This window comes from Rissa tridactyla, chromosome 9 (genome assembly GCF_028500815.1).
Source record: "Rissa tridactyla isolate bRisTri1 chromosome 9, bRisTri1.patW.cur.20221130, whole genome shotgun sequence".
Classification (NCBI taxonomy): Eukaryota; Metazoa; Chordata; class Aves; order Charadriiformes; family Laridae; genus Rissa; species Rissa tridactyla.
This window is the reverse complement of record NC_071474.1, coordinates 20,936,074-20,949,535: the sequence shown is the minus strand read 5'-3', so window position 1 is coordinate 20,949,535 and position 13,462 is coordinate 20,936,074. Positions and strand designations below refer to the sequence as shown.

The 13,462-nt window shown below is 35.2% G+C and overlaps 1 protein-coding gene across 6 annotated transcripts in view; it reads left to right on the top strand.

The window, feature by feature from the left end:
• The window catches only part of SCAPER (S-phase cyclin A associated protein in the ER), a 163,810-nt gene that overhangs the window by 22,839 nt on the left and 127,509 nt on the right, over nucleotides 1-13,462 (top strand). For all 6 annotated transcript variants that reach the window (XM_054213746.1, XM_054213745.1, XM_054213747.1 and 3 more), the window contains 3 exons: nucleotides 8,078-8,178; nucleotides 9,509-9,625; nucleotides 11,144-11,304. In XM_054213746.1, the coding sequence (XP_054069721.1) occupies nucleotides 8,078-8,178; nucleotides 9,509-9,625; nucleotides 11,144-11,304 (379 nt within the window). The remainder of the gene's footprint in view (nucleotides 1-8,077; nucleotides 8,179-9,508; nucleotides 9,626-11,143; nucleotides 11,305-13,462) is intronic.

Below are 13,462 nucleotides of genomic sequence, written 5' to 3'. Positions count from 1 at the left end.
TCTTCTGAATCTTTTAAATTTAAGATGAAAATTCCATTTATAATAAACTTTCACTAAAGCTCATTCTAAAAATGAGAATGGATTAGCTTCATTTTTATGCTGTTTTTTTGCAAACTTTTTATACTACAAAGAAAAGTATCTAGTGGTTAAAATGTTACAAGAGATACCAACAGACACATCAGGTCAGTTGAAAATGGTTTAATGTATTTCTACCTAAAGAACTGAGATGATTTTGATAAATGAGAATTTCATATGGCCACATTTCTCTATTTACTTTCCAAACTCGTTTGACAGAATATCTTGTTAGGTCTTTTCATGAAGTACCATCTCCTCAAACTTATTTCTTGGTCAAATGGGGCTATGCTGTTCTGTTTAAACATTTTAGTTGTATAAAGATTGTATTAAAAGAAGACTGTAAAAATGAAGTGTGACAACTTCTGGCATTTAAAACCTTTGGATTAATCTGGTATAAAATTTTCTTTTGGATTTTGTACCTTTGCTCTCTTGTATTCTTACAAGTTGGTATAGTTTTATTGATTACATTGTCACTGAAGATAATGTTTGATGCTCCCAAATCAGAAAGGGCTCTAGTGGCTGGTTGTGGTTGAAACTGCAGACGAAAGGCTTGTGGTAAGGATACAAACAGTGGAAATGTGTGTAAGAGGATCAGTGGTTGTGTATATTTTCTCTCAGCTTTGGGCACTGCTGAAGTTGGTATTTTGCTATTGATTTGGAATTGAGAACTCTCGAAACATGTATATAGATATATATAGATACGGCTTTGGTGCTTTGTATATAAAGATATAATGAACATGACTGAATTATTTCTCAAGTTGAAGCATCGTTTTACTGTACATAAATCAGTTTGTGCAATAGTGATTGGATATAGTCTAATAGATTTGGCTATTTTAACCTTCCAACATTTCAAAATGCAAATTGTGTGGGTATTCTATACATTAGTTAGGTTTCTGTCTGTCTAATATTTATATGAATGTTTTATTACCTAATATTTTCTAGTTTTGGGTGGTGAGCTTAAGCAGAAAGGAATTAGTAATACCTTTAAATTGCTTTCTGTATGCTAAAAGGAAACAAGCCCAAAATTATTTGTGGAAGGAGAAAGGCAGATTCCGCAGCCAGTTTTGGAATTCCAGCCAATGGAATTTTGACTAAAGCAACAGAGAAATGTGTCTTCTGCTGCTGTTCTTTTATGGTCTTCAGGTGTCTCTGCAACTAAGTGGGGTTTTTTTTGGTTTGTTTTTGGTTTTATATATATATATAAAAAATATATATATAAAAGAAACAACACATCACATGCGTATATAAAACTCTTATTGATAGAGTTTGAGCAACTGGATCCAGCAGCTAAGGCTGTGGGTATGTCTAGAAGAATCTCAAACTACTTCAAATTTAATTCTTCTGGGTTTTTTTCTCCTAGGAAGAATTAATGGCTTCAGCTGCCTGTTTGTGTTTATCTTTCAAAAACCTGAATTTTATGATGTGAAAATTTAGTTTTATATTCTTTTAAAGTTGCTGTTTAGCATTACTTAGTGCTTGTGCAAACTTTTATCTTTCTACCTATTTGGTGGAAATGAATTGATTTCTATAAGGTTTTGGCAATGGTAGTTTCTCTCCTTGTTTCTAATTCTTACACATACATTCTTAAATCAGTCTGCCTTGAGTATAGTTCAGTGAAATCAGTTTCATTCTGCTTGAGATTCTTATTCCCTCTTATAAAATGGAAAATTCAACAATGAGGTTCTGTTGTTCTGATTCTCATAGACAGCACAAATACTCTAAAGAGTAAAGCCGTTCCCTTAAAAGATTTGATATGTTGCATGATGTTATTATGCGAGAGAACCAGCTGAAACAACTTTAGTTAATGCCTTCCAATCAGGGTGATATCTGTGAGAGAGTCTGAGTTGATTGAAGGCCTCCCAGAAGGAGAGAGGAACTTGCTTCATTAGCGTCTCTTGCTGAGATTGCCTTGTGAGGGCTGCTTTTGGTTCCGGCTATGCTAATTGTGATGATTTCAATCTATGCATGCAGGCTGAGACTCGTGGTCATCCAGGCTGATTACTGACTTTTCAGACAGCCAAGAAAATAAAACTGTTTCTAAACATGTTGGAGCTGAAGGTAGAAACCCCAAGATTTTCCTAACTTCACTGAAAAGGAAATCTGCAAGAATTCGGTATGATGGTCAAGTTGATCCAAATGGGATCTTGATCCCATTTCCACTGAGAAGAGCCAGTGCAACACTGTCCGTTTTACTGTTTTGGAGGATGAGTTTTGATTTTTTTTTTTTTTTTTTTCCAAACTTTTCAGTTTTACAAATGTGAAAAGTACCTGGATCAAGGGAGGGAAAAATACAGAATCAGGGTTTGATACTTAAGGCTTTTTGGGAGAGGTAATTTGTTATTTGTGAATTTCACGTATTCCCTTGTAGCACTACAAACCCTAAGAAAGGTCTCCCAAGAAGTAATTTATTTCCTCAACACAGACCTCTAAGTATTCTGTGTAGGTACGTTATTCTTGTTCCAGTGTCCTGGATTCCTCTAGGTCTCTGGGTGAAAAAAATCTTTGTTTACAAAGGAATTAAAAAACAAACAAAATCAAAAATAAAACACCACCAAAAACCCCAAAACCCAAATGACCCAAACTGCAAAATCTGCAAGTGTTTTTTAATTAAGGTTTATTCAGCGTCTTTTGCTTTTTACACCTAAATTCTTTTAATTGCCAATTATTTCCCCACTAGAGTCCTCTTTTAAGTGTATTTCTAGCAATTTTTTAACCATAATGAGCATTAACTTAATACCTTGTTGTACTGATACCTTCATTATTTGAACCTCTAGAATGTTTTGAGTTAGGAGAATTTAAGCATGGAATGAAGTATTCTGTATGACTGAATCTATTCTTTTTTTCATTCAATAAAACCAAGGTGATTATGAGTTTCCCTGAAAGCCTATGCAAGTTATTTACGTATTAGAACATGTATAATTCTTTTCCGTGTTTGTCACAAGACAGTCTTTCAGATCAATAGGTTTTATGGAATATATATTCCATAATATATGGAATTCTCAAAATTCTCAAAATATGTTTGAGAAGGTCTAATTCTGCAGTTGGAATATGTCAGAAGCGTGCTAGGCTGCCACTTACCACTCACTTATAAAAAGTACAGGCCTTCTGTATCTGAATTTGGAGATATTTAGGAAGAGTATGTTTATGTCTCTTTCTAAATAAATACCCTGTGATGGTATTGTGCTAAAGCTAAGTGAAAATCTCTTTTGTGAGCATTTCTCCTGCCTCTTTTTGGACATTTATATTTTCATTGTTGTCATCTGTCAGCAGTTAAGGACAGGAAAACAGGGTAATGATTGTGCGTTCAGTCTCACAGATGGAAATGGGTGAGATCTTTCAGAATGGTAATCTATTCTATAAAGCCAGATACTGAAAAGCCAGCATCTCTTCCAGTTGGCAGTCTGGATAATCCTGTACTGTCTCTCCATCCTTCACATCGTGTGTGGGTGTATATATATTTTTTTATTATTATTATTATTTTTTTACGTTTCTGGTGTAAATAAATTGTGTGATTAAGTCCCTGCGTGTGCACCCTGACCATGATACTCATTCTTGTGGAGAAAATTTACTTCTCAGGAGCACATCCTTGGCAGATAGTGGATTATGGCTGTCATGTTGTAGGTGAATCAATGAGGAACAAATGGGCCAGATATGGTGCATTTCATGCTTGGATCTAAGAGGCCATGTGTTCCTGCAGCTTTACAATCTAGAGTTTAATGCTTAGTGGCTTCCGCAAGGCTAGTGCGAGAACGTTTAAAAAGGCACACCAATTGGGAGAACTTTAGACTTTTAGATTTTTGTTCCTGGAAAATTATTCTGTGGGGTTTTTTTATTTTTTAAATATTACCTACCATATTCTGACGTTGGTATAATGAGAGTCCTTTGCCTAGAGGAGCTGCTTCCTTTCATCCTTTCCCAAAGCTGTAAGAACTGCTTTGGCAATCATCTTCGTTTAACCTAACCCCAGAGCTGGCTTTAAGTGTTTGTAATTCAACTGAATGAAAAAGGCTACAAGGAATTTTTTGAAGCAGTTTTTTCCTGTCAAATTACTAAAACACTCGGTTAGCCTTAAAAACATAAATTTAAAGAAGGAAAGAAGGAACTTAGGTTGCCTGCTAAAGATGTACTCCAGTACAAGAAAATGAAGTTTATTTTGGTAAATACATAATCTAAAAGATTCAGTATAAATAATGAAACAGTATAAAGTATGCACAGTTTGTAAAATAAGGCACACATTTCTAGCCTTGAGAACAAGCTAAAGTACAGATGTGCTGTCTGAGTTAATTTTTCTGACATACATTTTACTATTTTGAATTGCAGTAGCCTTAAAAATTCTACAATTTTCCATGCTACCCTGTTTTCCTCCTTGTTTGAGAATGGGAGAATAAATGGAGAAGACGACGTTTCAAAGCCGTTATGGGATTTCCAAACAAAGTGAACTTCAGTTTTTAAGGATTATAATAGGCCTATCTAGGACCTAAGTCAAGATTTTCCTGATTCAGGAATATAGGATTATTTTGATGTAGCTCCTCTGTATATTAGAGATCCTTCTTGATTGCAAAGTAATTAATATTATCATCCCATTGAAAATACTAGAAGTACAACTTTAAGATAAATATGTAGAAACCAAAGGAATGACTGGGAGCTGGAGAAAAGAAGGAAAAGCACAAAAAGAGCTTTTTGACGTGCAGGAGTATTGATCAGAGAATTGAACAGAGGGGAGAAAGAAACAGGAGCCGTATTGTGAGTGTTTTTAGTTTTATGTCACCGATTTTCCTTTGAGTGTTGTTTTTTAACAGTATTACTTTCTTTTTTAGTTTGAACTCGCTCTTTAAAAATGGTATAGGATGGATATGACCTTGAAAAATAATGGGATTTAAAATTGTTTTGACTCTAGTGCAGCCGTAGTCTACCTCATAAAGGTTCTTTTTTGTCAGCACCTTCTCAAGTGGTACAAGTTTCCACTGCTTCAGCACCACAGGGTATATCTGCTACACTGGGCAGGGTAGGTGAGCTGGAGAGCCGTATTGATGTCCAAGACCCCAGAGCCCTGCACGCCAGGATTGTGTGTCAGTAGGACAAAGGGATGGCGCCAACCGTCCTGCTGTATGCGCCAGTAACTAGAATTAATTACAAACCAATCGAATCCGTTGCAGCCAATTGGTAAACTAATTGGTAATTTTAGCTGTACATCTATATGTAGTTATCTGGATGCCTGTAACGGCGCTTTCAGAGCCACTTTTGTTCTGCTTCATCCTGCTTGACAAAATGGCCCTCATAGCTTTAGGGAGAAAGATGCGCATCAGTGAATATGGGGCCGCTCCAGCTGCTTGTCTTGTTTGTATTCCCTTGTTCGTAAAACATGACTCGGGTTACAGCTGCATGGTTCTGCTCTGATCATTTCTGATAATGTGTAGCTAAACATTCCTTAAAATAGGTTAAGCCATTTATTGTATTTTTCCCCCCTGTGCTGACTAACTTCAGAAATATAACTCATATTCAGATTTATTCTTATTTTTTTGTGAGGAATATCTCAGTGGCAGTCTTGAAAAGTAAATGATTCAGAATTAAATTTTGCTTTCTATGCTCTTATTGTTAGTAACAGTCAGCACAGCTTAGTGTGGGATAACTTAAATGGACATGAATTGAATTAGAAAACTGAAATTTTATTAGTGAAACTGAAAAAAGAACTGGCTAAAATACTTGACTTGTTCATTTCTTGTAGCAGACTTAAGAATTATTTTGGTGCTGTAAAGTGACTGCCTTGTAAGAAAGACTTTTGTTGCCTTTTTTGTGGAATATTTCAAAACAAAGAGCAACTTTTACATCAGCAGTGGTGTTCCGTTTGATTTCCCTTGTGTTTGACTTTCTTGTGACTTTTCCCTTATAACAACCAGCATATGCTCTAGATCTGTCATACGTAGTAGTTAAGCGGATACTTATGTGAAAACTGAGGCTGAATTTCAAACTTGAATTTGTGTTACACAAAATGAATTTTTTCCATCCATATAATTTTATAATAAAGGCTTTTTGCATACATTAAAGGTCATTTTTCTATTAACAGAACAAGTAAAAGTAAAGATGAATAGGATGTGATGCTACAAAAATGTGCATTAGTTACCTGTATTGTAGTAGAGTGTTTTTACTGTTTCCAGTGTTAAAGTTTTACTGTTAAAATTCGTAATTATACACTTAGGAACCGATACATTTTAATTTGTAATTGTTCCTAAAATATTTTAAAGTAGTAATTATTTGCTTTGAGCAGAAGATTTCTCTTAATACCAACAGGAATAACTTTGACATTACAAAGAATTTGCAAAACAGCAACACTTTGTCATTAGTGTTTTTCCTTATACCATGAAATTATGCCTGTATTTTAAACGGGGCCTCTGAAAATGGTCTAAGTTTTCATAAAATTCAACCTTCATTTATGGATTTTTATTATTTTCAACATGTTGTCATCACAGCGTACAGTATACATTTTTCTTGTCTTTGAAAGAGTAGTTATGAAAGTTTCTATTTCTGATTGATGTGACCTCGAACTATCTCCTTTAGAAATGCATTGGTGTGCTTCCTTGGGTGCTCATCAGCTCTGCTGAGAATGTGCTCTATGCCTCTGGGCTGTGATGGTCTGTGTGGTTTTCGTCACATTCAATAAATGATTTTTGAGTTTATATGTGGAATATAAGTGATTTCCCAGCTTCCTGCATGGTGAAGAATTGCTTCTTTCCCTACTGGTGACAGCAGATAACTATAGTTTGCTCAGGGAACAAAGCAAGAGTTTAATTATACGGTCTTTTGCTATGCTTTGCTGTGAAAAAATGGCAGTATTGTCTGAATAAAGACTGCAAGATCCCAATTTATCTTTTAATTTTTTATTGTTTCCGTATGTAATCTGACCTTACTATACTTACTACACTTGTACGTTTAACCAAACTGGGAATCAGTAGGTATAGTCAATAATTTCTGAAAGTTAAGGATATTTTTATCAGAAACAAGTCTTTTAGTTTCCTACTGTTCAGCCACTGGCATTTTATCTATCAATTTCTTCCTGATATAGTGTGAAGTCAAGTTAATTTTATGTCTCTTCATAAAAGCTGATTTTATTTGTTAGAGACCAGCACACAATTTACAAGATTCTAACTACTTAATCAAGATTTTGCAATTTTTGAATAAAACTCCAGCATGCCCACATCATTTCTGACAGTGTATGTTTAATCCTACCCAGTAATTATGAGATGGACTAGATTGCTCTTAAGAGTCCTTCCAGTTGTGTTATTTTATGATAACGTGTAAGTCATGCAAGCCATAAAATATGTTCATGACTACAGCTTTCAGTGATTAATTCACGTAAAAATGCGTAAATTCTTCAATAACTCCATATAGTTTGAAAGTAATTTTTAAAATTGTAAAAAATTAATTGGTTTGTAATGGTCAAGAAGTATAATCTGGGTACTGGAGTTCTAGGTTCTGGACACGTAATTATTCCATAGACAAGAATGTGCAATTAATGACTTTTTTTTCACCTGTTAAAGTGTGCTTATCGGAGAAGAGAATGTAAACTTTGCATCTTGCAAATATCTTGTTTATTTCTCAGTAAGTTTATGTCAAAGATGATGATTTTATAAACCAAGTATGGTGCTGTGGTCTTTGTCTTTTTGCCTCTCAAAATATCGCCCTGAGAGTCTTTTTGATTAAAAACTGCTGTATTAATACAATAGTGCTGATAATCTCAGGTGACAGTAGAATATCTGTCATTAATCTGGACTTGCAGAAGCAGACGTCACTTGAAAGTTCTGCACACTTGAGGGTCCGCAGGAACAGGATACAGTTTGCTCAACTTCGAAGGCCTAAGAACTAATATTTTCTAGGGCAGGGATCCCAGGATTCCTTTTTGCTTTTTTGTGTACAGGGTAGTAAATTTTCTACTTTCTTTTCAGTTCCTTTATTGGGGGGAGATTGTTTTTTAAATACAAAGGCTGATGTAATGGTTGCTTTTCAGGAAGTCCTGATGATGCTTGATAACTATGTAAGGGACTTCAAAGCATTGATTGACTGGATACAGCTACAGGAGAAGCTAGAAAAAGCTGATGCTCAAAGCAGGTAATTAAACTTATATATTTTTTTAATCTACATCCAAATACTGTCTCATAGTAAACTTCATTTTGTAGCAGAGATTCAGCAAATAGTACCAATTTTAATGTTTGCTCTGGGGCATCAGGGAGGAAATCTTCCTTTTGGGCAGAATTGGTGTGAGGACACAGAGGGGATTTTATCCTCCCTGGTAGTTCTATCAATGAATAGCTGTGCTGGAAATGCTGAAGGGTTTGGAAGTATAGTATCAGAAAGGTAAAACTGATTACGTCATTACAGTTTGAGCCTAGTGTTGAATTTGTGCCTCAATGCCTAAGTTTTAGCTTTGAGAGGTAAATAGAAGTAGGGTTTTGCTGGTATAATCTGTGCATGTAGGAGATGGGAGACCTGTAGTGTGTGCGCAGTGATACACTCTAGTTCAATCGCTAATCTGCCTAGGTAGAAAAAAAAAGTACACCAAATATGACAGAGTGGTTTCATTAGTCAATTATAGATTGTTAATGCTGCTAGTACTACTGGAACCAGTTAAAAAATAATTTCTGTAAGTGTTTTTCTGAATCTGTCTTCACCAGCGCTGAGTCCTGCAAGTTTGATGTTGTTTTTAAATGGCAGTAGTAATTTTCATGTAATCAGATAGCTTCAGGAGCAAGAGTTAAAAAGGAAAACAGCATCAGCTTCAATGAGATACGTAATGAAACTGCTACCCTGGTTTTCGCCTCAAATTAGGTCTGGTGGGATGATAACGTTTTATGTTAGTGGCAGTTAACTTAAACCAGCCTCTTCAGTTAGCTTTGCAAGTAGACATTTCTCAGTAAATGTTATTGCGGACAAAGTTTCGTATGTCGATAGAATAATAATAGGAGGAGTGGATGGTGATATATTTGGTTAGTTCTAAAGTTTTTTTTAGTGTTCTGGAGATATTTGATACCTTTATTAACCAAAGCAGCACTTAAACTGTATTGAGTGCTCTGTTACACAGGATAGGACAACATAGGGTATCTTAAATGGTTGTGGCCTTTTATGTGCATGGTTATTGTCATTAGAACTAGAGGATATTTCCAGTCCTACCTCTGATCCTTTCCTTTTGACTGGTTTGATGTTTAGTCCCACATTGACATTATAATAAGCATTGTAGTCTTAGAGTATGATTATTTTTTTTATGAGAGTCTGGTTAATATGGTTTAGAGTTAGTGTAGAAATAATTGCTAAGATGTATGACTAAATTAATCGGTATTCATTAATACTTTATAGCATTTGTTGGTGCTTTTTTTCCTTTAAGCTGATAGAGGAATAGCTATTGCAAATTTTATTTTTAAACGTTTCTTTCCTGAATTTGCAGACCTACTTCATTAGCCTGGGAAGTAAAGAAAATGTCTCCGGGACGCCATGTGATTCCAAGTCCATCAACAGATAGAATTAGTGTGACATCAAATGCTCGAAGAAGTTTAAATTTTGGGTATGAAACCAGATCAGAAGTTTATTAAAGCTAAAATAAAGATTCATTTGAAGCAGAGTTCATGAATACACTATTTTTCTATAATAATCAATATATTGTTTTGCTGTTTATTAAGTCATACATGCAATTATTTTCATTCATGGAAGAAAAGCACATGGTAACAGTGCTTTTTTAGAAAATCGTATCGAGGACTTAATGTTTTACTTACCTCATTATGTATTTAATTACTGGTCATTCCAAAGACCTGAAGATAAAATACAGTTAGTGTATTTCATGTTATCTGTTTAGTACTCTCTTCCCACTACAAGACTAAAAAGGTCGAAATGTCTGTAGCTGGCATTTTAAAATTGCCAGTGCATGCAATGCAAGGGATCAACCGAGTGTGCAACAGTAAATACAGGTAAAAAAGAGTGAATGTAAAGTGAGATTATTATGATTCTGATGACTAGCAAAACTGATACTAGTTTAAATATAGAGCATATTGTATACTACAATAAAGCATCTTTTACTTGTTAAAATGAAAATGATTGCTTGAAAGCAATTCAGCAAAAATGTGCATAAACACCAGTTTAGAGCAGCACAGTCTGGTGCTGTTTCAGTTCTGGAGAGTATGTATATGTCCAATTTAAATCTTTTTCAGGGTGTGGTTTTTTTTTTTTTTTTTTATTCAGTCAGGTTTGTTGGAACCTAGAGCACATCTATACTGTTTCATAAGTGGTTACAATGTCCTCAGCAGAGATGTAATATTAGAATGTTTGGTCAGTACCCTCTGAGTATTGAGCTCTCTTAAATTTTGCATATAAAATATTTCTGCAAAAATACTACAAAGTCTGCTTCGAAAAATTGCTCCAATGGTGCGATTCTCTTTGTAATGTATGTATTGATACTTAACTGACAATATTTGAGAGGTGTCTGCTTAAATGCATGATGATGGGGAGAAAATATGCATAAGTAGTCACATGAAAAAGTTGAATCTGGTGGAAATCAATACTCTTCTTTTTATTAGAACATAAACAACAGGTCAGCATAATGATGTTTTTCAGCTAAGCCTTTTTTTGTATGTAATTATATGTCGCTGTTGTTACTGGAGCTGTTTTATTCACCATCACAGGGAGATGATTAGCAACTGTGTGTTTTAAAGCAGCTGATAACAAGATGAGTTTTCTGTCCTTCAGACTTGCAGACTTTTTCTTCTGTCTTAGTCTGCTTGTCTGTCTCAAGGCAACACCAGACAACTACAGTATTTTGTGTGTGTTTGAGAAAATAGGATAGAAAATAAGGGATTAGACATACTTGGTACTGTGGAAATGTTTGACAGAATGCTAGGAATTATTAGGAAAGGAATAGAGGACAGAAGAGAAGGTGGTGGTGTACCACTGTAGAAGTTCATACCTTTGGTCATCTTCATCTCTTCCCAATCATTGGACGCCAAGATTGAGTGAGTGTCCTGACAAAGTTTTCTAATGAACCATTTTGTTATTTGATTAGACAGTAAAAAGAGCTATGACTTTCATTTAGGAACCCTGCAGTGACAATTTCTGCAACACGCCTGGCTCCTTCTGGTGTAAGTTGGGCTGATAAGGTAAAAGCCAATCATGGAACGAAAGCTGCCAACCCTGAGCTAGTGACAGCACAAACCTGTCTGCCACCTCCAGCACAGAAGTCATCACGGAAAAATGGCAAGTCTCTTTAAGTGACTTAAGTTATTTTCGCAAAATGTGTGGCATAAAGTTAGTTCGGGGTGTGATGACCCATTTTCAAACCAAAATTAAGTCTAATTTTGCAAAATACAATGTTTAAATTAAGTATTGAGATAAAAGATTAATGCAGCCTTATATTGTAATAGTTAAGTTTGAGACAAAGTTGTGTTTTCATGTGTAGGTAACATTCCACTGTATTTCCACTCACTAGAATTTGATCTGTTAAAATACTGGTACATATTTTGAGAAACAGAAGGTCTTTGGTCACAAACTAACAATCTAACTGACTGCAATTTGGAATGGTTTAACAATATAAAGAATAATGCGTGTCCAGGAATCTGTAAAAGAGCTCAAGATATTTTTATGTGCCCAGGGAGACGATGTTATTAGAACTGTGCTGAAGTAACAAGTGATGTTTTGTTCTTTGAAGACAAGAGTTACCACATTCAGTTATGAATTGTTTCTCTAAAGATTCTCCTTGGAGAACGCTTGATGCAGAGTCTTTTGTTCTAGAAGAGATTTGTCTAGTTGTAAACATAAAAAGCTTTACCATTTGGTTTATAAAGTTAGTTTCTTTGCACACAGTGGAACCATGAGATTGTCTTCAGAGATGCATTTTTTTCCATTTATTTTTTTCATGTGTGGTCCTGGATGACTTCGTGCAAAATCAGCAGGCAGGATGTAGAACTGGATATTCTGAAAGAAATTAAAAAGAAATGTTTATAATTTATTTATTTTTTTATTTATTTAAAGAAAAATTACTGGAAAAGCATGTATTAATTTAAGATAGTTTTATGTTCAACCTAGTAGTAGTAGAAGTCACGTATAGTGGTTTGGAGACTTGTGGTATATTATGGAACTAAACTTCCTTATCCAAGTGTCTTGCAATTTAACATAAGTGAGTTCAGCAGCTTGTGGATTCTTGTGCTTAGAAAAGAATAACCAAAGCCGTACTCTAAAAATGGTTGTTTGAATGGGTATTGATTGATGCTGTTTGCATGAGGGAATTCCTTGCTGTCTATAGTTGCAGTGAGCTGGTGAGAGAACAGTAGCCCTTTCGCTGAGTTTTCAGCACTGTAACTGAAGGTGTAATTCCACTTTTAATTTTTGCCAGTAGTTGATGCTATTCATAACGAAACCTTTTTCTGTTGATTATCACTCATGTTAAAGTGACAGACTCCAAGCTGTTGTTAAAATACCTTTATTAGACATTCTTGTGTATATGGAGAATTTTATTAGCTACACAGGGAATAAAACTGATCTGCACTTCCATATGGATAACACATTTTTAAGAGGCTAAAAGGAAAACAAAAGGCCTTACCCTTATGCTAATTTTAGGCATTTAAAGGGTTGAAGAGTCAGTGTTGTGCTGTTTTACTGGCATTTACCTGTAGCTGATGAGCTCCAAAAAGAGCAAAACCACTTAGGTCCTTTAGTACTGGCCTGTAAGTGTTCAGTAATTTTCAAAATTAAATGTACTATACAGTTCAGACGTGAAACACTTCATTTTAAGAAATAACAGTCATTTCTTCTAGAGGCTTTGTTTTTTCTTAAGAATCTCTTATCTCTAACATTCAACATTGGAGAATTAAAATTGTTTTCACATGGCTGAATTGTAATGTTTTTAACGATTCAGATTCTCTTTAGGAGCATGTTATCCTTTGTATGGAGGCTAGAATCACTTTGGTAAAATCAGATTAACCTCACTGATTGGAGCACAAGAGAATCTGTGAAGTTGACGCAAAGGGACTCACAAAGGCTCTTCATATGCATTATTGAAGCAGATATGAGGCTTGTGTATCATCTGCTCTGCCTGTTCACCAGCTAATGGACTCGCAGCTCTTGGGTGCATTCTGGCCTTGTGGGAGGGAGGGCTCCTCCTGCCTCCCTCTAATGCTTTCTTGCCTGCCCTAAAGCTCAGCTGGGCCTTACAGTGGCAAGATTTCCCTAAAACACCTTTTCTCCAGTGATTTCCCAATAGCATTATCATTAGGTCTCACAGTGGTTTTGTGAAGTAGGTGAGTGGTATCGCCCATGATACTGTATCTGTTTCATGGTTGATGAAATTTCCAAATTTAGCTAAATAAGTCCTTAGGGAGAGAGAAAATGCATTATTTTTCCAGATATTTCTTTAATT